The sequence below is a fragment of the Trachurus japonicus genome, chromosome 1 (genome assembly GCF_045865225.1).
Source record: "Trachurus japonicus isolate A0001 chromosome 1, Traja_1.0".
NCBI lineage: Eukaryota > Metazoa > Chordata > Actinopteri > Carangiformes > Carangidae > Trachurus > Trachurus japonicus.
In genome coordinates this window covers 28,260,908-28,286,147 of record NC_140907.1, presented here as the reverse complement: position 1 = coordinate 28,286,147, position 25,240 = coordinate 28,260,908, and the positions used below count along the sequence as shown (strand labels likewise).

At 42.0% G+C, this 25,240-nt stretch overlaps 3 protein-coding genes across 3 annotated transcripts; 2 read left to right on the top strand and 1 right to left on the bottom strand.

Annotated features, from left to right (window-relative positions):
- The first annotated feature begins 924 nt into the window (after nucleotides 1–924).
- On the top strand, nucleotides 925–4,899 carry actb1 (actin, beta 1). Its single transcript, XM_085783857.1, has 7 exons — nucleotides 925–1,009; nucleotides 2,137–2,263; nucleotides 2,379–2,618; nucleotides 3,156–3,402; nucleotides 3,505–3,696; nucleotides 3,822–4,003; nucleotides 4,226–4,899. The coding sequence occupies exons 2-7, from the start codon at nucleotides 2,141–2,143 to the stop codon at nucleotides 4,367–4,369; spliced, it is 1,128 nt and encodes a 375-aa protein (XP_085639983.1). The 5' UTR covers nucleotides 925–1,009; nucleotides 2,137–2,140; the 3' UTR covers nucleotides 4,370–4,899.
- Nucleotides 4,900–8,386: 3,487 nt separating this feature from the next.
- fbxl18 (F-box and leucine-rich repeat protein 18) lies at nucleotides 8,387–18,464 on the top strand. The gene is made up of 7 exons (XM_085783844.1): nucleotides 8,387–8,576; nucleotides 10,989–11,186; nucleotides 11,763–12,112; nucleotides 13,679–13,814; nucleotides 14,882–15,960; nucleotides 16,845–17,063; nucleotides 17,828–18,464. The coding sequence occupies exons 1-7, from the start codon at nucleotides 8,523–8,525 to the stop codon at nucleotides 17,982–17,984; spliced, it is 2,193 nt and encodes a 730-aa protein (XP_085639970.1). The 5' UTR covers nucleotides 8,387–8,522; the 3' UTR covers nucleotides 17,985–18,464.
- A 3,106-nt stretch (nucleotides 18,465–21,570) lies between these two features.
- On the bottom strand, nucleotides 21,571–24,770 carry LOC146992108 (perforin-1-like). The gene is made up of 9 exons (XM_085792352.1): nucleotides 24,499–24,770; nucleotides 24,336–24,409; nucleotides 23,854–23,899; nucleotides 23,398–23,531; nucleotides 23,182–23,320; nucleotides 23,002–23,082; nucleotides 22,412–22,908; nucleotides 22,220–22,313; nucleotides 21,571–21,811 (listed from the first exon to the last, which is right to left on the bottom strand). The coding sequence occupies exons 1-9, from the start codon at nucleotides 24,760–24,762 to the stop codon at nucleotides 21,599–21,601; spliced, it is 1,542 nt and encodes a 513-aa protein (XP_085648478.1). The 5' UTR covers nucleotides 24,763–24,770; the 3' UTR covers nucleotides 21,571–21,598.
- Nucleotides 24,771–25,240: the final 470 nt, after the last annotated feature.

The window sequence follows — 25,240 nt, the reverse complement described above, 5'->3', positions numbered from 1 at the left end:
TAAGTGATTTACAACCTCATGGTGTTTGCTGTAAACATACCTCAGCTCAACCACACGTATCACTGTCACTTTGCTCTGCTTGAGAGTGTGTGTGTGTGTGTGTGTGTGTGTGTGTGTGTGATTTGTGTGTTTGTGTTATATACGCTGAGGGCAGACGTGTGAATTGGGGTGTTGACAGTGCTGTCAGTGACCCTGAGACTGTAACCACCCCATGGCCTGCCGCTAGTCACCACAAGCACCCGTGATGAATGAGAAAAATTGTGCTTTGCAACAAATGCATCAGCAGGTTTCAGTGCAATCTAGAGCTCCCTTTTGTGCTTAAGTTATATTAAAAAACAATTACAGGGATGTTTATCAATGTTCTGCAATTAGAAATCCCAGCAATGCACAAATAAAGAAGTAGCATGGGGTTTATTTAAACAAACATATCAGGGTTTGTGTAACCATTATGCTGCAGGCCTCTTATCATTCAGGATGATGGTGTTTAAATAAAATAAATATGAATTACGTCGAAAACAGAGAAGCATGTATATTTTATTTGCTGCTCACTCATCATGCTTTATGTTGTGTGTTTTTTTCACTTGTTGCCCTTATATCTCACACTTGTGTATCACGGCCGTTGCTGCCACACAAAACCATAAAGAAAGAATGAATCACATGTTATATTGAACATTGAATAATCCCACATTGATCATCATATTGATAATGTACAGGCAAGTTTTCATGTCGCTTGCAATACCCCCCTCCTCCCCTCACCTCACCTCCTCCCTCGTCTTGTCAGAGCACAGACCTGTTATCTGCATGCGCCACACCCAGTGGACGCGGGAGAACCAATCAGAGCGCGCCGTGCGGAAAGTTCTCCTTTTATGGAGAGGGGCTGCAGCACGAGCTCTCATAAAACCCTGCAGTCGGCCGGCCTTCATTGCAGTGAAGTTCAGACACTAAACCTCCACGGAGTGTACCGCTCAGTCACAGTCCTTCCTTAAGCCGATAACCCTCCCTCAAACAGGTAAGAACACTAGCCTACTGCAGAACGAGGATGGAAGATTTATTTTTCTTTCCTTTTTGTGAAATGTCTTCTTTTAAAACTGTTCATAGTGTAGATTTTTGTCTCCTGTTAAGTTGCGACTGTGCAACACCTCCTCAAGTTGAAAACAGCGATTGGAACTTTTAAAATTCGCTCGTTGTTTTGTCATTGGCTATATATTCCTTTTTTTTCTCTCGTGCACTTGTTACAATTTGAATAGAGGCTGTTAACGGTTACATTGTATTGTTTTAACGTGGTAGGGTTATCTATCTGGTATGCTGTCGTTTATGTTGTAACATTCTGTTTGAAATATAACCCTTCTGCGTGCTGTCGGCGCTTCATCAATCAAACAAATCAGACTGCGTTTAAAAAGCTTGACCCCCACCGTCCTCTTCTCGTTTACATGTAAGCATCTACTTTGGCACGGTGTCGGGATTCTGATGTCTCCGGTTACACACACACACAGACACACACACACACACACACACACACGCGCGCGACCAGATGATGATGACTACATGCAGGACTCAAACTTAAGCTTCGCTAATTGTAGATTCGATTGTCGAATTAACAGCTCTGCGGTAATTCGACAATCGAACGTCTTTCGAATGTCAGTTGTTGCACCTTGTTACCATGGTCACGACACATCGGTCTAGGCTACACCTGATGAGATGAGATGGGGAAGTTCATTCATTTCAACAGTTTAAAAGCGACTCTCTCTCTCTTTCTGTGTGTGTGAGGCGATATGAAAGTGGTTAATTTGGTTAGGGTGATGCTGATGCTCCTGCTGAAGGGAGTGGCCGCCCGCCGTCATTCAGTGTCATCTGAGGTTTAACGACACACGGTCTTCACGGGCCGGGCTGCCGCCGCCGTCTCTAAGCTGCTCTCACTTTTGCCTTATATGGCCATGGCCAGACCGAGGGAGAAACGGCCTTTGTTTCTCAGCTCTGGATTTGGACCGGGAGCTTGCGCCACTGCGACATCCAGCGTCCATCCTGCAAAATGACAAGGATTTAATCCACTTTAAAACACTGAGCTGTCACAGAAGATCACTTTTTTTTTTTTCTTTGTTTTAACATCCTGTCCCCTTTTCTCTCCTCTTTGTCCAGAAAAATGGAAGACGAAATCGCCGCCCTCGTTGTTGACAACGGATCTGGTATGTGCAAAGCTGGCTTTGCAGGAGATGATGCTCCACGTGCTGTGTTCCCCTCCATTGTTGGACGTCCCAGGCATCAGGTAAGCAGCAGCAGCATCCCATCACATTTATTAGATCCACAGCCTTTAATAACAGTTATTTCTACATTTATTTTAAGTTTGGAACAAAATGTGTAACCGCTTTCTTCCTCTCCAGGGTGTGATGGTTGGTATGGGCCAGAAAGACAGCTACGTTGGTGATGAGGCACAGAGCAAAAGGGGTATCCTGACCCTCAAGTACCCCATCGAGCACGGTATTGTCACCAACTGGGATGACATGGAGAAGATCTGGCATCACACCTTCTACAACGAGCTGAGAGTTGCCCCCGAGGAGCACCCAGTCCTGCTCACAGAGGCCCCCCTGAACCCCAAGGCCAACAGGGAAAAGATGACCCAGGTAACAATGGCTGACTGACACAGACAACCCCCCCTCCCCTCCTCCTCTTGTCAGGAAATCTCAGCTCACCTGCAAGAGCCCAACAGCAGGAAACTATCTCGCTATCCAGGCTTTTCTTCCTCTCATTCCATTTCCTCCTGCTCCTACAATCTCCAGGTTTCTTCTGTCCTGAGTTGATCTTTTCATCTCTGCGGATGCTTCAGGTCTCTATCGCTCTGCACTGTGATGCATCAGGAATGACTAGTTGCAGCATGGTCACTTGGCTTGTTTTCTGACCTGCTAAACTATATCTAACAAAACCGACTGCATGATGCAACAGATGATGATGGAAGAGCTAGTTACTGCACTTCCTGTTGTACAGTCAAAACGACCAAACTAAAGTGCAGATTATTGTAATGACTGGTTTTTCTGGTGTTTTTATATACTCAAAACAAAACAGGCCAGTGTGCTGTGCTTTCACAATCTGACTGTACTAACCCATACCAGTTACTTTGACTCACTGGGTGACTCATCTCTCATATCCTCTCTCTCCTCCAGATCATGTTTGAGACCTTCAACACCCCTGCCATGTATGTGGCCATCCAGGCTGTGCTGTCCCTGTACGCCTCCGGTCGTACCACTGGTATTGTCATGGACTCTGGTGATGGTGTGACCCACACAGTGCCCATCTACGAAGGCTACGCCCTGCCCCACGCCATCCTCAGGTTGGACCTGGCCGGCAGAGACCTCACAGACTACCTCATGAAGATCCTGACTGAGAGGGGCTACAGCTTCACCACCACAGGTGAGCAGCACACGGATGCCAACTTCAAAGTGAGCTGATGTTTAACGCAGAGGCGGAGATGAGCAAATATTTAAAATCTTTTCTTCTCCTTCTCCTCAACAGCCGAGCGTGAAATCGTGCGTGACATCAAGGAGAAGCTGTGTTACGTTGCACTGGACTTTGAGCAAGAGATGGGAACTGCTGCCTCCTCCTCATCCCTGGAGAAGAGCTACGAGCTGCCCGACGGACAGGTCATCACCATCGGGAATGAGAGGTTCCGTTGCCCCGAGGCCCTCTTCCAGCCCTCTTTCCTCGGTAAGTAACACGATGGAGCTACTAACTTCATGGATAGTGTGCATAAAGGGAGTGAAATGACTTGTTTTAACCTGAAAACACAAACAAGACACTTAATTTTTTTACTTTACACCCTCTGTGAACAGGCATGGAGTCTTGCGGTATCCATGAAACCACCTTCAACAGCATCATGAAGTGTGACGTCGACATCCGTAAGGACCTGTACGCCAACACCGTGCTGTCCGGCGGTACCACCATGTACCCCGGCATCGCTGACCGTATGCAGAAGGAGATCACTGCCCTGGCACCCACCACCATGAAGATCAAGGTAAAACTCCTCATCACTCACTCTTCCTCCTCCTCCCTGAGGCAATGATGCAAAAAGTGTTCCAGAAAGCTCTTTATGCCTCTACTGCCCCCGGTGGCCAAACACTGTCACTACAGTATTGCATCTTTATGACTTTGACCTTCAACAAGATTTGAATGTACACAAATGTTAGTAAATGAACTACAGTATCTTTAATACATCTCTTCTCTTTCTTCAACGCAGATCATCGCTCCTCCAGAGAGGAAATACTCCGTATGGATCGGAGGGTCCATCCTGGCCTCCCTGTCCACCTTCCAGCAGATGTGGATCAGCAAGCAGGAGTACGACGAGTCCGGCCCCAGCATCGTCCACAGGAAGTGCTTCTAAACAGACTTTGTCAGTCCCCCACCTCCCAAAACACACACTGCTACAAACCCAAACGACTGGCTCTGCATACATGCCTACACCAACACACTGGTGTATGCTGAGCCCACAACACCTCTTCCCCCATTTCCCTCATCACTATGGCTATGGCACCATGCCCCCTGATGGGGAGAAACTCTGCCGGAAGTACAGAGCGTCCCAGGCGGTGTGAATGTGAGGAACATGATGTCCATTGTCGTGTTTGTGTAGGTCATTCCAGATGTCTTTGTTCACCACCTTATTTGCCTCTATGAAGGTTTATTCTCTGGTGGGCCCACTGCCCAACAGACCTGTAGTATTGCTTAATATGTAAATTATGTAATCTGAACTTGTTTTGTTTTTTGTACTTTCAGCCTTAAAACGATACTTGGTCCAGTTTGTTTTTGTCATTATGCAAAAGACAAAGCTTCTACCTTATCAGAAGGTTTGTGCATTGGGCTTCAAGCCTCTGGTGTACACAACAACCCAATAAAGCGCACATGTCTGAGATTCCAGTCTGATTTACTTGGTCTTTATTTATCTTCCTATTTGTTCAGTATTCATGGAGGTTAGACACCTGTTGCATAACACATTAAAGTACAGCTCCTAAGTATAAATGTCAATTTGCAATATCAAGCCTTTTTCACAGGATATGCATAGCCGAATATCCCTTATTTTCAAGCTCATTTATCTGTATTAGTCAAGTATCTGTACAAAGTTTATTCATTAACATAAACTGGTCTTTCTTGTAAGATTCAAGTTACAGGCTTGTTACTTGGCACATATTTAGATAGCAAAGCTTAACTATAAAGGTAAAGCGTGACGTTGCTTCTTTCCACTGACAGCTTGGCTCTCCTTGCATGACATAATCACAGCATGTGTGATTACAAAATCGTGTTTTATGATATTGTGATGTAATTGCAAATGCAAGTAATCATTGAGCCCTAGGATATACCACAGCAAATGACATGTTACTGTGAGCTTCAATTCAGTCTTTCATTATTGTACCGTATATACTGGATAATGCACTCTGAACCATTGTTAATATTGTAAACACCTCGGGGTGACATTTAGCTCACGGTAGAGCTGCCACCCCACACTGAAGCTATAGTCCTCACTGCAGGCGGCCCTGGTTCGAATCCCGCATCAGACGGACCTTTCCTGCATGTCACTCCCCCTCTCTGCCTCCCCATTTCCTGTCTCTCTCTCGACTACGTTATCAATAAAAGGCATTAAAAGCCCCCCCCCCAAAAAAAAAAAAAATTATTGTAAACACCTGTGCATTTACTCTCTAAGCCCTGAGCCTGAAATGTGACCATTTCCCAAACAAAGGTGGAGGCGTTGTCAAAGAGCTGAATCCCACCAGTTCCTCAGTGGCTCAATGAACCTGCAGTTTATCAAAGGCTTCAACAGCATATGTTTTCAAAGGATGTTTGAATAATACTTGTCTTAAAAAAAAAAAAAAGAAGTAGAAGGGGGGGAAAAAACCTTGTCAGTTTTAGCTGAGCATAAATCAACCTGACTGCTAAGCAGCCATCTGGGTGGGGAGGTGTGTGGAGAGGGTGGAGTAGTTTCACTGTGAAACTTTTTTTTGTTATACTGCCATCTTGTGGACATCTGAATTAGTGTGACTGATAATCATTGAGCATTTAAATTGGTACTGATGTTGTAGTATCAACAAGGTAAAATACCATGTTCAATATGTGAATTTTTTTCTCTCTCACTAATTCGACTTCATCACAACTTCATATTAAGTGATTATTCACTGATTATTCACCACTGACATTTTAGAACCTTTATTGTCCACCTGTTGCTGAATTTTATAACAGGCAGATGAATGGTAGCTATATCCTATGTTTGTATTTATCTAGAGGATTGAGAGACTAATTCAGAGCTGTCTTGTTTTGTCAGTTTCAATTGTTGTTCTGTCAGAGTTATCTTGTCAGTTAGGCCTATTTTACTTTTTAAAAAATAGGCTAGGTCAATGTCTGTGTTGTCTAGTGTGAATGTGTATTCCTTTATTGTCACTATGTAATTTGTTTGGATGCCTGGAAGAATAGCAGGTGTAATGCAGAAGGAAATTGGGATCTTAATAAACAAACAAACCTTAGAATATTAAAAACTAGCCTAATGACGTGTGCACGGTCTATTAGGTGTTGGAAAGAGCCTCAAGCTCCCACACTGAGTCTGTGGAGTGTGGAGAACCCCTGAGATGATGGGGACTGTGGTGTACGAGAAGATGTTGGGGAGTTTAAAATGCAAAAATGACATGACAAAAGAAAAGTGGGATAGTTTTGGTGGACACGTGTTGAGTCACCTACCTGCTTGCCTGCCTGTCTTGTTTTTGTTTTATTAATTTTCATAACCTCTTTTTTAAAACCTCAATTTTGTTTGTTTTGTCTGTTTGTACATTTGTCTGTTTATTTGTAATGAAAATATAATTTAAAAAAAACAACAACTTTGAATTAGGGTGAATTCAGGTATATTGGGACATCAGGTAATTTGGGACAGATAAGGAAAAACAATGCTTCCACTTGCCTTGAATGGGCTATGGCAAAGTTAAAGGTGCTGATACATTCCTTTGGATGTCTACATTAAAAGTCACATTAAATATTTTGGGTGACATCACACAGGGGGGTGGGGTCAGCATCAAACAGGACGCTGACCCCAAATATCAGGAGGTAAGCAAAACGGCATGTGCTTTTGTTGGAATTTAATATAAGGCTATTACATTTGTATGACTAATTTACTGTAGGTATGAAAGTTATATTAAGATGTGTGATGCATTGGTGTACTAAAATAAACAAACATTGGTTTGTGAGGATGTTTACATTTTCTTGATTTGGACATTTTCTTGCTGTCCCAAATTACCAATAGTGGTATGGTAATTTGGGACAGCATGTTCAGGTTATTTGGGACAGTGTTTCTGGGTTTATATTGAAATATTTCAATAGTGTAGTCATATCTTACATGCTTAAAAGTGAGAAATTCTTACACATATAGGGAAAACAGGTACCTTTGTACATTTCAGAATATCAAATCAGCGGTTAATGTGGAATATGTGAAGTGACGTTCAAAAATAGGTCAGATTGTTTTATCTCTTATTATGTCATGAGTTATCTTTATTTTATATATTTACATTTAACAAAATATAAAAATAAATGTATTTTTAAAAACATGCTTGCTTCTCCTGTGGTCAATAGTCTGCTCACAGTATGTTTTAGGCTATTAAATCTGCTGTTTGTTGAAATAATTCGTATACTTGGTTGATTTGGTTACAAATCACGAGATTATAAACAATACACAACATAAAAATAATAGGCTATAGGCCTAATATACATAAATAAGCAATCTATTCATGTCTTTTTTAATGTAATTGCAGCTCCATGCAAAATCCCATTGCACAAGCCTGTGTCCCAAATTACAAAACCTACTGTCCCAATTTACCAAACAAGTTGCAAAAAAAATATTTTTACGCAAAACCATTAAAATAGAGTGCTGTGCTCTCACAAAAGAATTTTAGCACATAATTGTTTTACATAAAGAACGCAGACACCTAGAGGAATCCAGACATATCTCATTTGTTGGGTTATTTATTAATCTTGATGACAAAAAATGGCTCAGAAAATGAATTTACAAAAATTGTCCCAATATACCTGAATTCACCCTATAAAACAAACATATCTACTCAACCGGTGGCTAAATTTGATTTTGGCAAAGAAAAATCTAAATAAACATGTTAAAATCACAAATCTTGCAGCAAAATGGAAATCATAAGTGCTTTAAATAGTAACTTTAGCTAACAAAAAAATAATAATTAACAAAAATTTCCCGAAAAACAAAAAGTTGGTGGGGGAAAAAAATGTTTTATTCAAAAACAAAACAAAACAAAACAAAAACATCTCCACGGTCTTCTGGGACCGTGAAGCGACCGGAAGTGCGTCCGTCGCTGTAAAACCCTCCGTCGTCGCTGCGGTGCAGCAGTAAAAACGGTCCGTCCTCCTGGCACCGGTGGTCGGCGGTGGGTTTTTTACTGCAGAGCGGCTCCGTGGTGGAAACATGAAGCTCCGGTAGACAGACAGACACAGACAGCAGGATGATGAGCACTTAAAAAAAAAAAACCAACCCCTGTGTGATCATGAGCGCGGTACTGAGAGGCATTTCAGAGGACATGGACCGACAGATCGTGCAGGTTGGTGGCCGACAGACCCTCAACAAACCCCGGTGATGTTTCCTTCCCCGGTGCCGCTGAGCTGAGCTGAGCTGAGCTGAGCTGAAGTGTTAGCTAACGAACAGACTTCACTCACATTTCACTTTTACTTGTTCCTCCTCCTCCATGTTTGGTTAAAACGCAGCCGGCAGAGCTGAGAGAGAGATGACAACCGGTGTCAGTGTCTGTTTTTACAACATCACAGCTACGTCGACCTGTTCATGTGAACAGTTCAGTAGGAAATCAGTGGACAGAGACAGACAGAGACACTGAAGCTAGTTGTTGAAGTGCTAATATATTTGATCATGTCTGTGCAAATCTCTGGATACCAAAGGCTAAATCCTTATAACATTAATATCTTTACTTTGTAATCAGCTATAACAAACAAACTTAACTTTCTTTAGGGCTGCATGAATTTTAATGTGTCATCATACACCAGTTAAGGTGCCCAACCTATACAGGCTTACAAGACACAGATTTCATACTCATAGCCAGCAAACATAATCAGCAGAGTACAAACAAACAGATAAAACAAAACAATTTAATTTCCAAGCATTTTTTTATGGAAGTACTGTAGCTATACTAAAAACCTCTTCTCATCATCAGTCCTAAACAACTCAGGGTTCACACTCTGCATTTTCTGAAATAAAAACTGCCTGGCAGCGTCTTATAATGGACAATGAAACAAGAAATTAAGTTCATCCTCACATTTAGATGACATACAGTACAGCAAATAACAACCATTTTCATTATCAATTAATGTGTTTTTTGACACTTTATTTGTAATTTTGCAATTATCATCTAAAACAATCATATTCTCTGTTTTACAAGTAACCATAGAAAACAATCCTGACAATAAACAAACACAATGTGATTATTTTTTAGATAAACTAAATTTCCATCCTTTCGTCTCCCACTTTTGTTTATAACGTACCAGAAAATTGTGCAAAATGCAGTTAATAATTTCCTGTCCTCAAATGTCTCGTCTGACCCACCGTCCAAATCCAAAGATATCCAGGTCACTATTGTGTTTGACAAGGAAAAGCTTTATTTTCTCAGAAAAACGACTAAAAACAATTCAATTATCAATGTTGTTGTTATAATAAAGCTGAATAATATCAGGCCAACTGATTGATTGATTGGTGCAGCTCTGATTCAGCCTTGATAGCAGACAATGTCAGTTACAGTTTACAGATAAAATGACCAGTCTGAGACTGACTCGGCAGATTAAATACTTAACAAATGACTTGATAATAAGGCAAAAGGTATTTATAAAAGAGTGGACAGAGACAGACAGACACTGAAGCTAGTTGTTGTACTGCTAATATTCTTACATCAGTGCAAATCTCTGGATACAAAAGGCTGAATCCCTATAACATTCATATCTTTACTTTGTAATCAGCTCATTTTTTTTTAACTTACAGTAGTAACTGTTTTCTGTAGGGCTGCAAACAACCACCATTTTCATGATCAATAATGAAAAAAGAGATGAAGTACATTTCCATCCTTTCTTCTCCCGCTTTTGTTACTTTATAACGTACCAGGAAAAAATGTAAAATGCAGTTAATAATTTCCTGTCTTCAAATGTCTTGCCCAAATCCAAAGAGCTCCAGTTTTCTATCATGTGTTTGACAATGAAAAGCTTTATTTGAGAAACCAGTTATGGCAAATATGTAGCCTAACATTTTCTCAGAAAAACGACTAAAACCATTCGATTATACAAGATACAAGATACTTTATTTGTCACATGCATAGTTATAGTGTACACTTACAACAAGCAGTGAAATGAAATCCTGACTACACCCCCCAGACTGTGCTGTCACTTGAGTAAAAACTAAGTTAAAAAATTAAGAAAATATAGATAACAGCTAAGAAAGAGAGTTAGGAAAAAATTAAATACACCTACAAGTTTAAAAGTGCAAATTGAAGGGCATAAAGTGCAAAAGGTTAAAAGGTGCTCATGGATGTTTTGATTCAGGAGCCCGACAGCCTGGATATAAACTCCTTCCGATTATCAATGTTGCTGAATAATATCAGGCCGATTGATTGATTGATTGATTGATTGATTGATTGATTGATTGATTGATTGATTGATTGATTGATTGATTGATTGATTGGTGCAGGCTCTGATACAGCCTTGATAGCAGACCATGTCATTTACAGTTTACAGATCAAATGACCAGTCTGAGGCTGACTCAGCAGATTAAATACTTAACAAATAACCTGATAATAAGGCAAAAGTTATTTATTTATTTATTTATTACCTAACACAACATCCAGAGATTTAAATAGAGAGAAGTCACTATAGATGATGAGGGAAAATCATAGTGTGTTCATCTTTGTCATTCCTGTCTAATAAGGCTGAGTAAATGAACGTGTCTCTGTTTGTGTCAGGCCGTTTGCGATGAGGACACGATGTCGTCGGCCTCGGTGGGAATGTCGGATCTGTCCGATGAGATCCTGCTGTGCATCCTCCGCCACGTCCCGGTGTGTGACCTGCTGCTGAACGTGGCCAACGTCTGCCACAAGCTGCAGACGCTGTGTCACGATAAGACCCTGCTCACGCACGTCAGCCTGTCTGAGGAGTATCTGGTAAAGCTACTGAGAAGAAACCCTTTTTGTCCTTTTATGTTTCAAACCTGAAGTTCTTTGCATTTGTAGCAAAATGAGTAATATGTCATCATCACTATTTAATGTTTATTATATATACTCACTACTATTATTACCTGTATTATTGTATGCCCTATTATTATTCTAGCCATATATAGCAGTGCAAGTGGTTAATTAATATTTTTAGCTCTATTATTGTAACATAGCTTCTATTAGATATGACTACCAGAATCATTCTAAGCACTTTAGTGATTGTAAGCATTTTATCTCGTACTCGAGACACGCTTGCATTTTTTGCATTATTGTTGTAATATTGTATTGTTGTAATATTATATTGTATGTATGTATGTAATATATGAATTGTATTGTACTCCAGGGAACATCTATAAATGGGACGACAGATGGAAATTAGCCTGTGGCTAAAATCTGGCTCGTTTACAATTCTGTATCACACAGTCTTGTTCATGAACTTGCACTGTCCCACCCAAATAAAATTGAATTGAATTGAATTGAATTTGTGTGGAATATTTTAACAGTTTGTTCTCATCATCCCTCCAGGCTGACGATCCTACGGTGCAGCGTGTTTTGAAGCAGCTCGCCAATCGTGTGCAGTCCCTGAGCCTGAACGGCTGCTACTGGCTGTCCGGCTCCACGGTGGACCACCTGGCCCGCTGCAGGGCGGTGACGCACCTCGACGTCACCGGCTGTCGCCTCACCTCCATCCGTCTGTCCCGTCTCCTCTCCTCCCTCACGTTGCTCAGAACGCTTGCTTTCGACGTGACGCCAGGCTTCAACTCTGCCCAGCTCAGCTCGGAGGCGGTGGGTTCGCTGAGCCGCCTGTCGGAGCTCAGGCAGACTCTGCTGACACCGAGTTACGGCGTGGTGCCGTGCTGCGCCCAGCTACGCAAGTAAGCATCTGTCATTTTGCTGAGATTTCACACAGTGTATTGTTTTTTTTTTTACTTTTATCCATTTTTATAATCAGGAAACCAGCTGGACCATTCGTGCACCATGTATGTCAGTAGTTTTATGAGTGTATTTGGTCCTATATCAAATTTAAAGTCTGACCTGATGTTAAAAGTTTAACAATTCATCCTGAAGGGAACATGAATGTCTGTACCAAATTTCCTGACGATCCATCTCATAGTTGTGGATGCATTTTCATTGAGAAGTACAAATGTGTCACCAAAGTCACTGGGATTCATCCTTCATGTACAAAATTTAAAGAGGAACTATGCAGGATTTTTAGCTTAAAGGGATAGTTCACCCTAGAATGATATTTCGCTCAATATCTACTCACCCTCATGTTGACTAAGGGCTGGAAGAATTTCCAGAGTCCACCGTCCCTTCTCTGAGTTACAGGGGGTCTTGGCGTAGCAGTGCATGTCCATATAACGGTTGCAAAGGGACACCAGAGCTCTTCGTAAAAAAACACACACAAAAAAACATCCAAATACCTCCATGATGCTCGTATGTAATGTCCGTCTTGTGCTGAAGCCCCAAATTGCGTAATTGTCCCGAAAAAAATTAAATAAGTCTATATTTTAAGCTTGTTTGTAGCGGAAGCTTCTCGAAGCTCCTCTTCCTGGTCCGTCCAAATCTTGCGTGATTTGCGCCGGCGTCAGTGCGGTTACTGCGAATCACGCAAGATTTGGACGGACCAGGAAGAGGAGCTTCGAGAAGCTTCCGCTACAAACAAGCTTAAAATATAGACTTATTTAATTTTTTTCGGGACAATTACGCAATTTGGGGCTTCAGCACAAGACGGACATTACATACGAGCATCATGGAGGTATTTGGATGTTTTTTTGTGTGTGTTTTTTTACGAAGAGCTCTGGTGTCCCTTTGCAACCGTTATATGGACATGCACTGCTACGCCAAGACCCCCTGTAACTCAGAGAAGGGACGGTGGACTCTGGAAATTCTTCCAGCCCTTAGTCAACATGAGGGTGAGTAGATAATGAGCGAAATATCATTCTAGGGTGAACTATCCCTTTAACTATGCTACATTTTTACCTTAATTAAACAGCTTCAGAGTGTTAGGGAGAAATTATGAGGTGATGCAGGAAATTCTTCTCTAACACGCAGTAATTGTGATGGTTTAATATATGACTTGGCCGAAAAACAACCTTGTAAGATAAGAGCCTGGTGTCCCAGCTCTCGTCTTGGTGGCACCACAACACAAACGCGCCCCGTATCCTGTAATCTCTTGTTTATGACAGATAAGACTACACAAATATACACATCGTAATGCGTTTGTGATATCTAAAGTTATCCACCGCTCCATGGATTGCTTTCTCACCAGCTTCGTTGAAAACATGAAAACAAAACAGCGGAGAAGCAACCGGACTTGCATAGTTCCCCTTTAATTCCAATCCATCCAATAGTTGTTGAGATATTTCAGTACAGACAAACTTAAGTTTTAAGAATGGCTCAAAATATGAATATGTGTGTCTGTGTTTGTGCGTCTGTAGGCTGATGCTACAGTTTGACATCTCCGATGTGACCAGAGAAGGTGTGGGCGTGTCCTGTCAGCTGATGGTGGGTCAGAGCAGCGTGCCACATTACCAGCAGCTGGAGGAGTTCACCGCGAGGCTGGCGCCAGGAGAGGTGAGCGTTGTGCTTGTGTTCCCATACAGTTGATCTGCAGGATACACAGTTTACATGGACTTGAGTATCTCGGTTATGTTCATATTCGGGATACTGTGTTTACATGAACATAGAGAAACCTGGTTATTCATATGCCCGTTTACATGATAAATACCAGTGTCCCAGTTTCTGACAATTGCAACTTATTTGCGCAGGCGCTTATGGTGTTTGCTTTTTACAACACAAACTGCTGCAATTTTGACATCTGTCAAAATGAGAGTGCTGTGGCTTCTTGTGGGATTGCCATTTTTTATTTTTTTTATTGAGTTGCAAATCATTCAGTTCATTATTGAAAGTCAAGACAAAGCTCCATTTCCTCGTCACTTCAAAAGTATGAATGGCAGATAGTTGCAGCTGAAACAATGGCTAATGGATAACCAAAGTTGCCTGCACTCTTAAAAGCGGGGTACTTGTTACTCAGTTAGTCTCTTAAAAAATGTATCTTAGTACTTCTTAATGCATTCAATCTATGGAATTATTTATAATCTTTTGAAATAGGAACTTTTTATCGTATTTTGTATCATGTATGACTTAGCTTTTCTTTCCATTGACCATATACTATAGGGTACACCTTTCTCAAATGTATTGCACTTGACTTGGCCTTTTTAGATGTGGAAACTGTGTTTCTCTATCGTCTCTGTGTTGTCTATTGTCTATTTTTGTCATTCTATGTATGAGGCTTTCCCTTGTAGTTTGTGCTCTGTGTTTTCTGTGTATTTTTATATGTCAAATGTTGGGACTGCAGATGGAAATTAGCTGTGAGCCAAATCTGGTGCAACCATCTCTTCATTTTCTGCAGATGATTAATGTCATTGCACACTGTCCCTTAATAAACTAAATTAAACTGTCAGAAACCAGGATAACACGGATACATGCTACAGTATCCCGTTTTCTTTCAGAGCTCTCCAGGTAGCAAAACTGGGTTTCCGTGTTTCTGAAATCGGGATATGATGTTTACATGCAAAAACACAAAAACGTGAAATGATACAGTGTTTGTGACGAGGATGTCTGTGTGTGAACGTCCACAGGTAAACCAGACCCTGCTGCTTCTCTACCTGGCCGTGTTCAGTGTCCACGTTCCGAAGCGCCTCAGAGTTTTCCTGGTCTCCATTCCCGGCCCTAACCCCGCCCACTGGCCCGCCGCCCCCTCTCTGGCCCAGAGTCTGGGTCAGCGAGGCGACCTGGAGGCGCTGCAGCTTCCCCGGTCCTGGCTGGACCTGCTGTCGCTGAAGAGAGCGCTGGAGGGAAACAGCCCCAAGCACCTGAGCTTCAGCCGCTGCCCGGCGCTGTGGCCGCAGGTGTTCCAGTCGCTGCTGGAGGGCGGAGTCAGAGACGCCACGCAGCTGACCAGCCTCAACCTCAGCGGCATCAACCAGGTCCTCTACGCCGAGTGCAGGAACGTGGAGGATCGTCTGGTTCCCGAGACGATAAGCCGGCTGGCGGTCGGCTGCTGCAGCATCAAACACCTGAACCTGATGCACACACACTACCACCACGAACACACACCGGGGCTGAGCGGGGAAACGCACCTCTGCGCCAGCCTGGTCAAATTCAGACACCTGCGCTCTCTCACGCTGCCCGCCTGCGCGCTGTCAGACGGCTTAAACACACATCACATCACCACCAACAACAACATGTCTCCCTCCTCCTTGTTCCTGGGGCTGAAGAAAGCTCCTCGCGTCGGACTCCAGATCTACAAGCCCGACACCGAGTCGTTGTCCCGGGACAGCACCTCGGGGCTCGCCCAGCTCTTAGCCGGCTGCTCCTTCTTAGAGACCCTCGAGCTCATCGGCCCAGGTTTCGTCTCCACGCTGCCTCGGCTCGAGCCCTGCACTCGTGCCAGCGTGGAGCCTCGCGGTATGTGCGCGTGGGCGCGAGGAGTGGGAGACGCGCACTTGGCCGCGCTGGAGGCTCTGCCTCGACTACGTCGTCTGACTCTGGCCGGGCTGCCCGGGGTCTTACGGGGGACGGGGCTGGTGCAGCTGGCCAGACAGTGCAGCGACCTACAGGTTTTGTCCATTGCTAACATGGGATCATTAAAAACCATGAACTACACCCCGGCCTTGCTGGACGCACTCAAACACTGCTCACAGCTGCAGGAACTCAGGTTAGAAGTTGTTTCTAATGTTTGAGCTAATATTTAAAGTGTTCGGCCACTAGATGGGGCCAGTGGTGCAGCGTATCAGATATAAACATCCTCGTCCTCCTGCCATTCAGGAGGTGGTTAGGGTTAAGGGCTAAGCACCGGGCAGGCTTGGCTATATTTTGTGTACAGATAGTTATGTCTCCCCTGGACCTATTTATTGCATACTTCAGTTTTTGTATTACTATTACTGTTGTATTTGCAATGGTGCTACTTTAAATGTTACAATTAGCTTTTCTCATGAAGAATCCATCGTTATCTCTGAGATATCTTTGTAATTTAGTTGTCTTTTCTTTTTTTGTTATGAACAAATATAAACACATAAGAATAATTGTTTCAAGTAATCATTTGAACCAAAATATACAGCTCATATATTCAGACTGAAGCTTATAGTTGGATGTAGTCCTTTAGTTTAGCTGTTAAAAAAAAAAACTCTTAAACTCTTTTTATTTATGTTTTCAGTTCTTTTTTCAACAATAAAAAACAAAACAAACAAGCAAACCAAGAAAGGCAGAAGATAAGTGAACAGGCAGGTTGACATAGGCCATGGGAAATGAAGTGATCATTCACACAGCCAATCAGTTACACATCAAATAATATGAAGCCCACCTTTCCTAGTACTTTGTAACTGTTCAGCCTGTAGAGAGAAGGTCAGTTTTTCCATGCATTGTATTTTGTTAAAAATGGTGATCCAGTCATTCCTTGATGGCAGATTTATAATGGTCTTCTTGCTTGCAGCTAGTTTTGTTGTTTCTGTCCTGCAGGCTGAAACTCACTATGACATATAGACGAGTCTTTGCTTGTGTTTTATGTTTTATTGTGTTGACACTTGTGTCTCTCCTTGTCAGGTTAGAGCAGCCCTACCTGAACGCCAACGCGTCTTTCTTCGAGGCTCTGTCGTCCTGCTCTCGTCTGCAGCGTCTCTGCCTCATCTCGCGCAGCGGCACCTTCGACCCGTCAGCCACAGAGGCCTTCATGGAGCGATGCCGCCACGTCGTCATGTGCCACATGTTCATGGGCGGCACCTTGGTGGCTTGTCGCACTCTGCAGAAAGCTCTGCTGGACAGGTCAGTACACGTTTGTGTGTGGAGGCAAACTTAGGTGTGATTATCGATGCCGATCTCAACTTTCAGAAGCATGTTTCTTTCATTTCTAAGACTGCTTTTTACCATCTTAGAAACATATCTAAAGTTAGACCCATTTTGTCCATACCAGATTCTGAAAAGTTGATTCATGCTTTTATTTCAAGTAGGTTTGACTACTGCAACGCACTTTTCCCAGGAGTTACAAAACAAGCACTTTTATAAACTGCAGCTTATTCAGGGTGCTGTAGCCAGAGTTTTAACAAGAACCAAAAGATGTGAACACAATACTCCGATTTTAGCATCTCTTCACTGACTTCCAGTGAAGCAAAGAATTGTTTTAAAAATTATACTTATTGTTTTTAAAGCTCTGAAGGGTGCAGCTCCTTCATACATCTCTGACATGTTACTCACTATCCCAAGAATACATTCAAAATCAGCTCATGGTGCTTTCGGTCATTATTTTCCTACTCCCTACCACACAAACTCAGGTCTGCTACAACAGTATCTTCATCTAACATTTCTTTTCTCACAAGTTTTTAATTGTTTTGCAACATTTCCTCCTTTTTGTGCTTTTATATGTATTTTTTGCGTATTCCTTATGTAATGTTGTGCTGTGTTTTGTTTTTGTGAAGCACATTGAGTTTGTGCTTGTCGCATGAAATGTGCTATATAAATAAAGTTGCATCCATCTGCCATTCGATTGTGAGACTCAGTTTTCACCGGTGACGTCTCTTTCTCTCTGTCAGATTTTCAGGGGAGCGCTCGGCCCTGAGTGTCGTCATCTATCCTCTGCAGCACGAGGACCTGCCTTCAGTCATCAGAGATATCCCACTAACACTGCTGGATCGGATCACGTTGTTCCAGAGCCACGTGGCCCAACCGCCACATTTGTCGCCGTTGTGACATCACCAGAACGCTTCTGCCTGATTGGTGCTCCGCTGCTGAGGTGCTCAGACTGTATGTTTGTTTTTTGTTTTGCAGCAAAAGAAAATCATGAATGAAAGAGACCTAACTGTCATCTGCACTCTGATTTATTATTGTGTGATCTGTTACAACGACATCGGTTACAACAACTCACCAGTAAAGCTTGTTTACATTTACGTGACTCGGTAATCGTGGTCGACAAAGGGAACTTTACTTGAGCTCGCCTCCATAAGGAAGTCAGAAGACAGAGTCGGCTACGGGCTGATGCTCTGGAGCTGGAGGGGATTTTTAGTCTCTTGTTTCACAACGTTTCGTATTTGGTAGCACACGGTCCTATATTCTCGCTTCTCAGTCGAAAATCACTTCTGCTATTTTGAAAATAAGTGCCAAAAATATAAATTAAAGGATGTATTTGTTCTGAAACTTTGATGATGTAATAAAATCCATATAAATTACTTTAGATTCTTGTCTGCGTACTAACACCATGACATGGTTGTGCTGTGGCCCAGTCTCCACAACTATATCAAATAAGTAATAGTAATAAGGCATCTCACAAGTAGTCTCACACACATACAGGACAATGTAAACACTAACATTTTAATGTTCCCTTGTGATGTGGTAGAATGCAATGTACATCAATGCAATATGAATAATCTACCAACAACCACCATCACCCAGTCCTACCAGATCTGAACCCCCACCCAGCAGCCTTGGATCCAGAGGAGCAATTTAAAGGGATAGTTCAACATTTTGGCAAATTGGCCCATTGCCATAATCGCTATAGTCATAGCAGTAGGTTCATTACCTTTAATTGTAGGTGTAAGCTATTTTTAGAACGGAGGAGCGCAGCAGCTGGCTGCTCAGAGCTACGCTATGGAGGCTAAGGGAATTTCTTGGTTTCCCTCATTAAACTCATCAAATTCAACATCCCAAAACTCCGCAGCGCTTTTGTAGACAAGTTGTGACCTGCACAACCACCACGCTATGAGATAATGACGGAACGATACGAAACGGAGCCGTTTTCGAGGTAAATACAGGGTAAATACGGAGACTGCTTGCTGAAAAACTGTCCCTGAACGCAACGCGCATCAGCGGTTTTGTATGTATTTACCTCGAAAACGGCTCCGTTTCGTATCGTTCCGTCATTATCTCATAGCGTGGTGGTTGTGCAGCTCACAACTTGTCTACAAAAGCGCTGTGGAGTTTTGGGATTTTGTATTTGATGAGTTTAATGAGGGAAACCAAGAAATTCCCTTAGCCTCCATAGCGTAGCTCTGAGCAGCCAGCTGCTGCGTTCCGCTGTACTAAAAATAGCTTACACCTACAATTAAAGGTAACGAACCTACTGCTATGACTATAGCAATTATGGCAATGGGCCAATTTGCCAAAATGTTGAACTATCCCTTTAAGGATGAGATGCAGTTAACAAAACAGGACAAGTGAAGTGCAGGTAAAACATGTTAAATTGCATTTACATTGCCTCAGGATGATGATAATTCTTTTATCATTGTTAGTTTAAAGTGTTGATCCATAAGCAGATATAGTCATGGTTTTAAGAACAAAGATCATCTCAATGATTTTAATACATTTACGTTTAGCAGAAAGTGTTCACCATGTTACTACAGTGTGTTTTGATGCTTATGTTTGCTAATGATTACCTGACACAAAAGGTAATAGTGATAAAGCAAATATTGGAAAAACAAAAAACTAAATTGACTTGATCATGGCACATGAGAAGTTCAAGGATCACCAAAGTCTGACTGACCCAACAGGTGGCAATGCCATTATACAATACAATACAAATCAACTGTAAATAAATTAAAACAATTATTGTCTGTTTAAATTCTCATTTGTCCAGGTCAAAGGCATCTCTAGGCAATTGAATCAAGTCAACTGGACTTAATCTTTTTAATATGGGGAACTGTCCCTGATCACAGGAATCTCAGGGAGCTCAAAAGCTCAAAAGCCCCAGGATCACTGTAAACCTTCATTTTGTAGAGGGGTGGTATGTTCAGTCATAATTCTCATTTGTACTTTTATTATCTGAGTTTACAAACATGTGCTCAAGTGTATGTGTTGAGCACAATGAACTTGGACCCTAGTGATGCTGGTTTAGGGTTAGTTTTAGGTAAGTTTAAACACTTTATACACTCACAAACCATTTATTGGCTTGAGAAAGACTATTTAAAATAATATATCTAATGATACATTGTAGACAGTAGGATGACTGAATAATTTTGATTGATGAATCAGAATCAACAGTCTTTTTGTAGGACAAAGGCTCGAATTGGCCCCACTATCCAGTAAACTAGACAACTATCTCTGCCAAACATGGCTCCATACTCTGAATTTAAGTTAAAAACACATTATGATTCTGAGTATGGACCTAAACTACACATGCAAATTATTATTACCAACTCTTTGTTATACGCAATTGAATTGTGTGATCTAAAAGCTGAGTGGTCATTGGGTTCATTGTGTAATCAAAGGACCTGATTTCACACTTAATTAAACCAAAGATAAGCCATGAAAGGTAACACCCAGAATGCATTTCTTTTTTCTTTTTTTTCTTTATAAGTGATACATTTACAGGACAAATGGGGAACAAACACAAACAGGGAAGGACATAGAAAACAACTAATTACAAGGATTGACAGGACAAATTAGACAAAATAAGGAAGACAAGAGCTGTGGTGTTAGTGATATTGTGGTGGAAGGTGCATATGTGTGTGTGTTAGAGTGTGTGTGTGTGTGTTTGTGTGTGTGTGAGTGTGTGTGTTGTTCTGTGTGCCTATGAGCATTGATGAGTATGTGTTGGGGATTGGGCCGAGGTTGAGCTGGAATGATTGAGTAAAGCGTGAAAAAGAAAGAAGGGTGAAAGCCAAAATAAACGAGGGAGAGAGAGAAAAATAAACATAATAATTCTTCTCTTCTCTTTCGCACCCACACCTCCCCCTCCTCCTTGGCTCTCTGTACCGAATTAACACAGGGGATTCCCCCTCTCCGGCCATTTCCAGACCCTGGGGTGGGGGTAACCCTGTCCACTCAGAGCTACCCCCCAGACCCAAGTGGAGAGGGTCAGTTCTTAGGCTGGAGCCCCCCCCCCCCTTTCCCTTTTTCTATTCCATTACGTTTTTCTGTAATGGCTGGCTGTCAGTGGCAGAGCGGATGGCGGGGAAAAGAAGAATGGAAGAAAAAATAAATAAATAAATGACTGTGACAGACAGATAAGAGAGAATAATGGGAGGCAACTGTGTTTTTTGCTGATGTAATGTAGTGAGTTATGGTTTGTATGTCTGTTGATACCTTGTGTAATGCATCAGATAGGGGACCCCCAGGGGTCCTTGAGAGGTTTCAAGGGGCCCTCAACTTTATCTTGAAATTTTACCAAATGTTCCCATTTTTTTCTATAATTTTTTTTAAACTTAAATTTTGTCCAAAGCGGGCCGGTGGTCTAATTTTTGTCAATTATGGGGTCCTTGATTTGAAAAAAGTTTCAGAACCACTGAGATAGGGTTAATGATGGTTGCTGTAAAATATGACAGTGGGAAAATCCCGAAATGGGATCAGTGAACCAAACCAGAATGCATTTCTTAGTATGGAGATGGTTTGTACTGGTTGCACTTGTCTCCAGTCAGGTGACGGTCGCAGATCAAAGTGTAATGGATCTTAACACCGCCTCTACTGACTGGACAGCGGTATCTGTGAGTCCCCTGCCTCAGGTTCTTTGTACATGATCCCAGAAAGCTGTCTCTGACCCGGTCTTTATCCCAGACTTGAATCTTCAGACTCTGGTGTGTGTCAACCTTCAGAAAAACAAGTCAGTGAAAGCTAAATTAAAAAATAATGTTACAAGTTGGCTGCAGCTACTGATCACATCAAACAGGGCAAGCTGCCATCTGATGCTTCATAAGGAAGAATAAAATAGTTTATGGTCAAAATCATTACATGTCAAAAGAAGTAGCATTCATGTGCTCCTCAAATCTGTAACTTTATTAATTTTAGATAATGATTATACTCTAGGGCAGACAGATACAACAAGTTGTAACTCTAAGCTACATAACAAGCAAAAAGCCATATTAGCCTATTAGGTAGTCATACTGTGACTTTAAAACCCTCAAATGTATTTGACAGTATTGTAGAATTAAAATGTTTTATTTAGTGTCAGTGGAGAAATGAGGAAGCTGATCTGGTAAAAGAAGATTGGTACTGACCGTGCCCAGATAATAACCTGAATTCCAGTGTGGGTCGTTTGACTTGATCACACGGGTCTTGTAGGAGATGGAGTTGTACCACATCTTAACGTATCTGTAAAACAGGAAGAAAGGAACCAATGTCAAGATTTGTGTCTGATGCATCATATTTACTGTACCTCCTCTCTGTATCTTGACTTGTTCTCTACACACCCATCAGTACTGCCATTACGATCTCCTTTCAGACCCCAGGCTCGGACGATGGTCACCACCAGTTTTCCCCTCCAGGCCTGTTTAGGGCAGCAGTTGGAGTCCAGGTTGGGGTCACTCCTGCCACAGGACGGCTGTGTGGTTGAGTTCTTGATGGCGTGGTCTTTTAAGTACTGCTCTATGGCAGACTTTAGTCCTTGCTGTTTTGTTGAATCTGGCACCAGCTCATACAGTGGTCTCAAGGAGTACTTAACAACATCAGGGTGATCTTTGAGGGTCTTCAGCCAGTTTTGGTAGCCCACTGAGGTCTTATGTGTGAGTGCAAACTCCCCGGTCCAACCTTTTCCTCCCACCACCTCAGTGTAATGCTTGTAGAGTCCAGGGCTGAACGAGGTGGCAATGTCCTTGTTCTGTAGGATGTTTTCACAGGTCTTCTGATTAGCTGGTAGTTTGATCATCCCCAGGCTAATGTTGAGCCCCAGTGACAAGCAGTTGTGCACCTAGATGAAAGGGAGGGATTTCAGACGGTGTTTTTGGTACAGAGTGTGTGAACAGTGTTTACAGGCTTTATTAGACATGTGTGCCAAATTTACCTCAGAAGAAGAGAAACCATTCAGTGTAGCCAAACAGATACGTGTCGCTGTGACTCGCCTGAATAGACCTCCAAGATAAACCTGAAGTAACGCACAAGAAGATGTTGAGATGGTGTCATGTAACATATGAAGCCATTAGTCAAGAAGTCAAGACATGAAAACTGATGTGTGTGTTCTAACCTGGCGGATGTAGTGTGTGCCGTAGATCCTTATGAACCGTCTGTACTGGGCCTTGGTTAAGTAGTTGTAGGAACTGGGCAGTTTTTGCAAGTCTCTGATGAACTCATAACCAAGGGTTGGGTTGTCTGACACATGGAAACTACATGCAAAAGGACATTGCATCATAAATCAACTCCATGTGTAAAGACATTACAGCTGGAGGTCTTCACACTCTACCTGTAAAGGATACAGCTGACCCAGTGGGAGCTGAAGGTGTAGTGGTCCTCTTTGGTCCAGGCTGAAGCAAAGTCATAAACAGAGGAACGTGTTCCTCCCACATCCAGGCTGAGTGTCTCCCAATATAGCCCCTCCTGGTATAAAGGACATGATATCCACAACATAAATTTCATTGTTTGTTTTTAGTTTTACCCTAATGAGATCATCTGAATTTTCCCTTTACTTAGTGTCATTTCATGAGGTTGACATTTGCGGTTTTGGGTGAAATATCTCAAAAACCGTCTGCTGGCATGAATTTGATGATTTCTTGCTGGAAAACCTGCTGTACAAACATCCTGTCGGCTTGTTTTTTTGTTTTGTTTTTTACGGGAGGACAGTCTCAAACAAACATTTATGTACAACATCAATATGCTGAAATGGGGATCTGAATTACACAGAAGTGAAGGTATTTCATACTTTCCAGTCGTTGCTCTCCTCATCAGTGTGTTGTCCAAGTAATGAGCTGTGGACATAGTCACATAAAAATCATGATATTTTTTTTAATTTCCTGAAAAGATAGAGATATTTCTATCAACAAAAGATGAAGTATTTATAAATCATTTACCAGTATATCAAAAATCAGAAACCGTCAGCTAAAGTTTGGAATCGTCTGAACTTCTGATCAAGTCAAAAATTGTAATATAAATAATGCATGAGGAGCCAAAAGATTTCAGATCATTTGCTAACAGAATTTGACAGTGGTGGAACAACAAGTACTGAGCCGTCACCATATCACATTATGTTGCAGCTAGGCTGAAAGTCATTCACAAATTTTTACTACAGTAGGGGAAAAAAAGTTTAAGTACGGTAATTATTATGCTGAAAAGTCCATTTCACAATAAATGTATTACTATATTCAAATTGTTGAAAACTAAAATTAACAATTGCTCACAGAATACCTGATGGTGCTGTGCTGGCTGTCGTGGAGACTGCACTGGTTGAATGCATGCCAGTCTACTTCAGAGGACGGCGCCTGAAGATAAAGATGAGACCACAACATAAACAACATCTCTGTGTGTACCAAATCTCATTATATGTGTAAATTTGCCTGATTTGAATTACTTTCTGCAGGTTGTTGCCTTGAAGAGGGTTGGGATGGAGGATACATGTTCCATTTGGGTTCATAAATGTCTCCACATCAACAGGGTGGGTTCCTTTCCTTTTCAGGGTGACCACATCGAAGCCGTCCCCCACCAGGTTGTGGCCTGGCACAAAGGGAGCGGACCGGCACTGCTTTTGGATCTCAGTGGAGCCGACGAGGGAGTGGAGTGACAGAAAGAGGAGCAGACTCAGGAGCAGACGGGATGGAGTTGAGAAGGAGAACATGGCTGGAGTCAAAGATTGTTACAGACAAATACAGAGGACGGGAGAGGAAATGTGCAGTCAGTTTTGATAAAATAATATAGTATATCCAACTATTCATTCACATATGTTTGTGGATATCAGTGCAAAAGATTAAATGCAGCCACAGTTATTTGTCATTAGTTGTGAGCTATACAGTATGATACAAAAAAGTGTCTAACAATGTTGACTATCAGCCTTACCAGTAATATAAGAAAAAGTCAAAAATCCCCAAATGATGAGTGCACACAGTTAAATAAATTGATTACTAAAGCAAAGATGTGACAGAAATCTCAGGATGATGATTTTTTATTGCAAATATTAATAAACAAGTGACATGATAATAAAAAAAAGATTAGCCTACCTGTTCAGGTCTCAGCAGAGTTTCTCTTATTATCTGAACTGATCCTCCTGCAGTGAGGAGATCTGTCGGCTGAGGATGTGGTGACACCGTTGAATCTAG

What these genes read in the sequence shown, in the direction of transcription:
- actb1 (XM_085783857.1), top strand. Translation starts at nt 2,141, where the DNA reads ATGGAAGACGAAATCGCCGCCCTCGTTGTTGACAACGGATCTGGTATG. An exon ending in CTTCCAGCCCTCTTTCCTCG is followed by an intron (nt 3,697 to 3,821) that starts GTAAGTAACACG and finishes CTCTGTGAACAG; the next exon opens with GCATGGAGTCTTGCGGTATC. An exon ending in CCACCACCATGAAGATCAAG is followed by an intron (nt 4,004 to 4,225) that starts GTAAAACTCCTC and finishes TCTTCAACGCAG; the next exon opens with ATCATCGCTCCTCCAGAGAG.
- fbxl18 (XM_085783844.1), top strand. Translation starts at nt 8,523, where the DNA reads ATGAGCGCGGTACTGAGAGGCATTTCAGAGGACATGGACCGACAGATC. An exon ending in TGGACCGACAGATCGTGCAG is followed by an intron (nt 8,577 to 10,988) that starts GTTGGTGGCCGA and finishes TGTTTGTGTCAG; the next exon opens with GCCGTTTGCGATGAGGACAC. An exon ending in GCCTGTCTGAGGAGTATCTG is followed by an intron (nt 11,187 to 11,762) that starts GTAAAGCTACTG and finishes TCATCCCTCCAG; the next exon opens with GCTGACGATCCTACGGTGCA.
- LOC146992108 (XM_085792352.1), bottom strand. Translation starts at nt 24,762, where the DNA reads ATGTTCTCCTTCTCAACTCCATCCCGTCTGCTCCTGAGTCTGCTCCTC. An exon ending in AGCCAGCACAGCACCATCAG is followed by an intron (nt 23,900 to 24,335) that starts GTATTCTGTGAG and finishes CTATGTCCACAG; the next exon opens with CTCATTACTTGGACAACACA. An exon ending in AGGAGAGCAACGACTGGAAA is followed by an intron (nt 23,532 to 23,853) that starts GTATGAAATACC and finishes CCTTTATACCAG; the next exon opens with GAGGGGCTATATTGGGAGAC.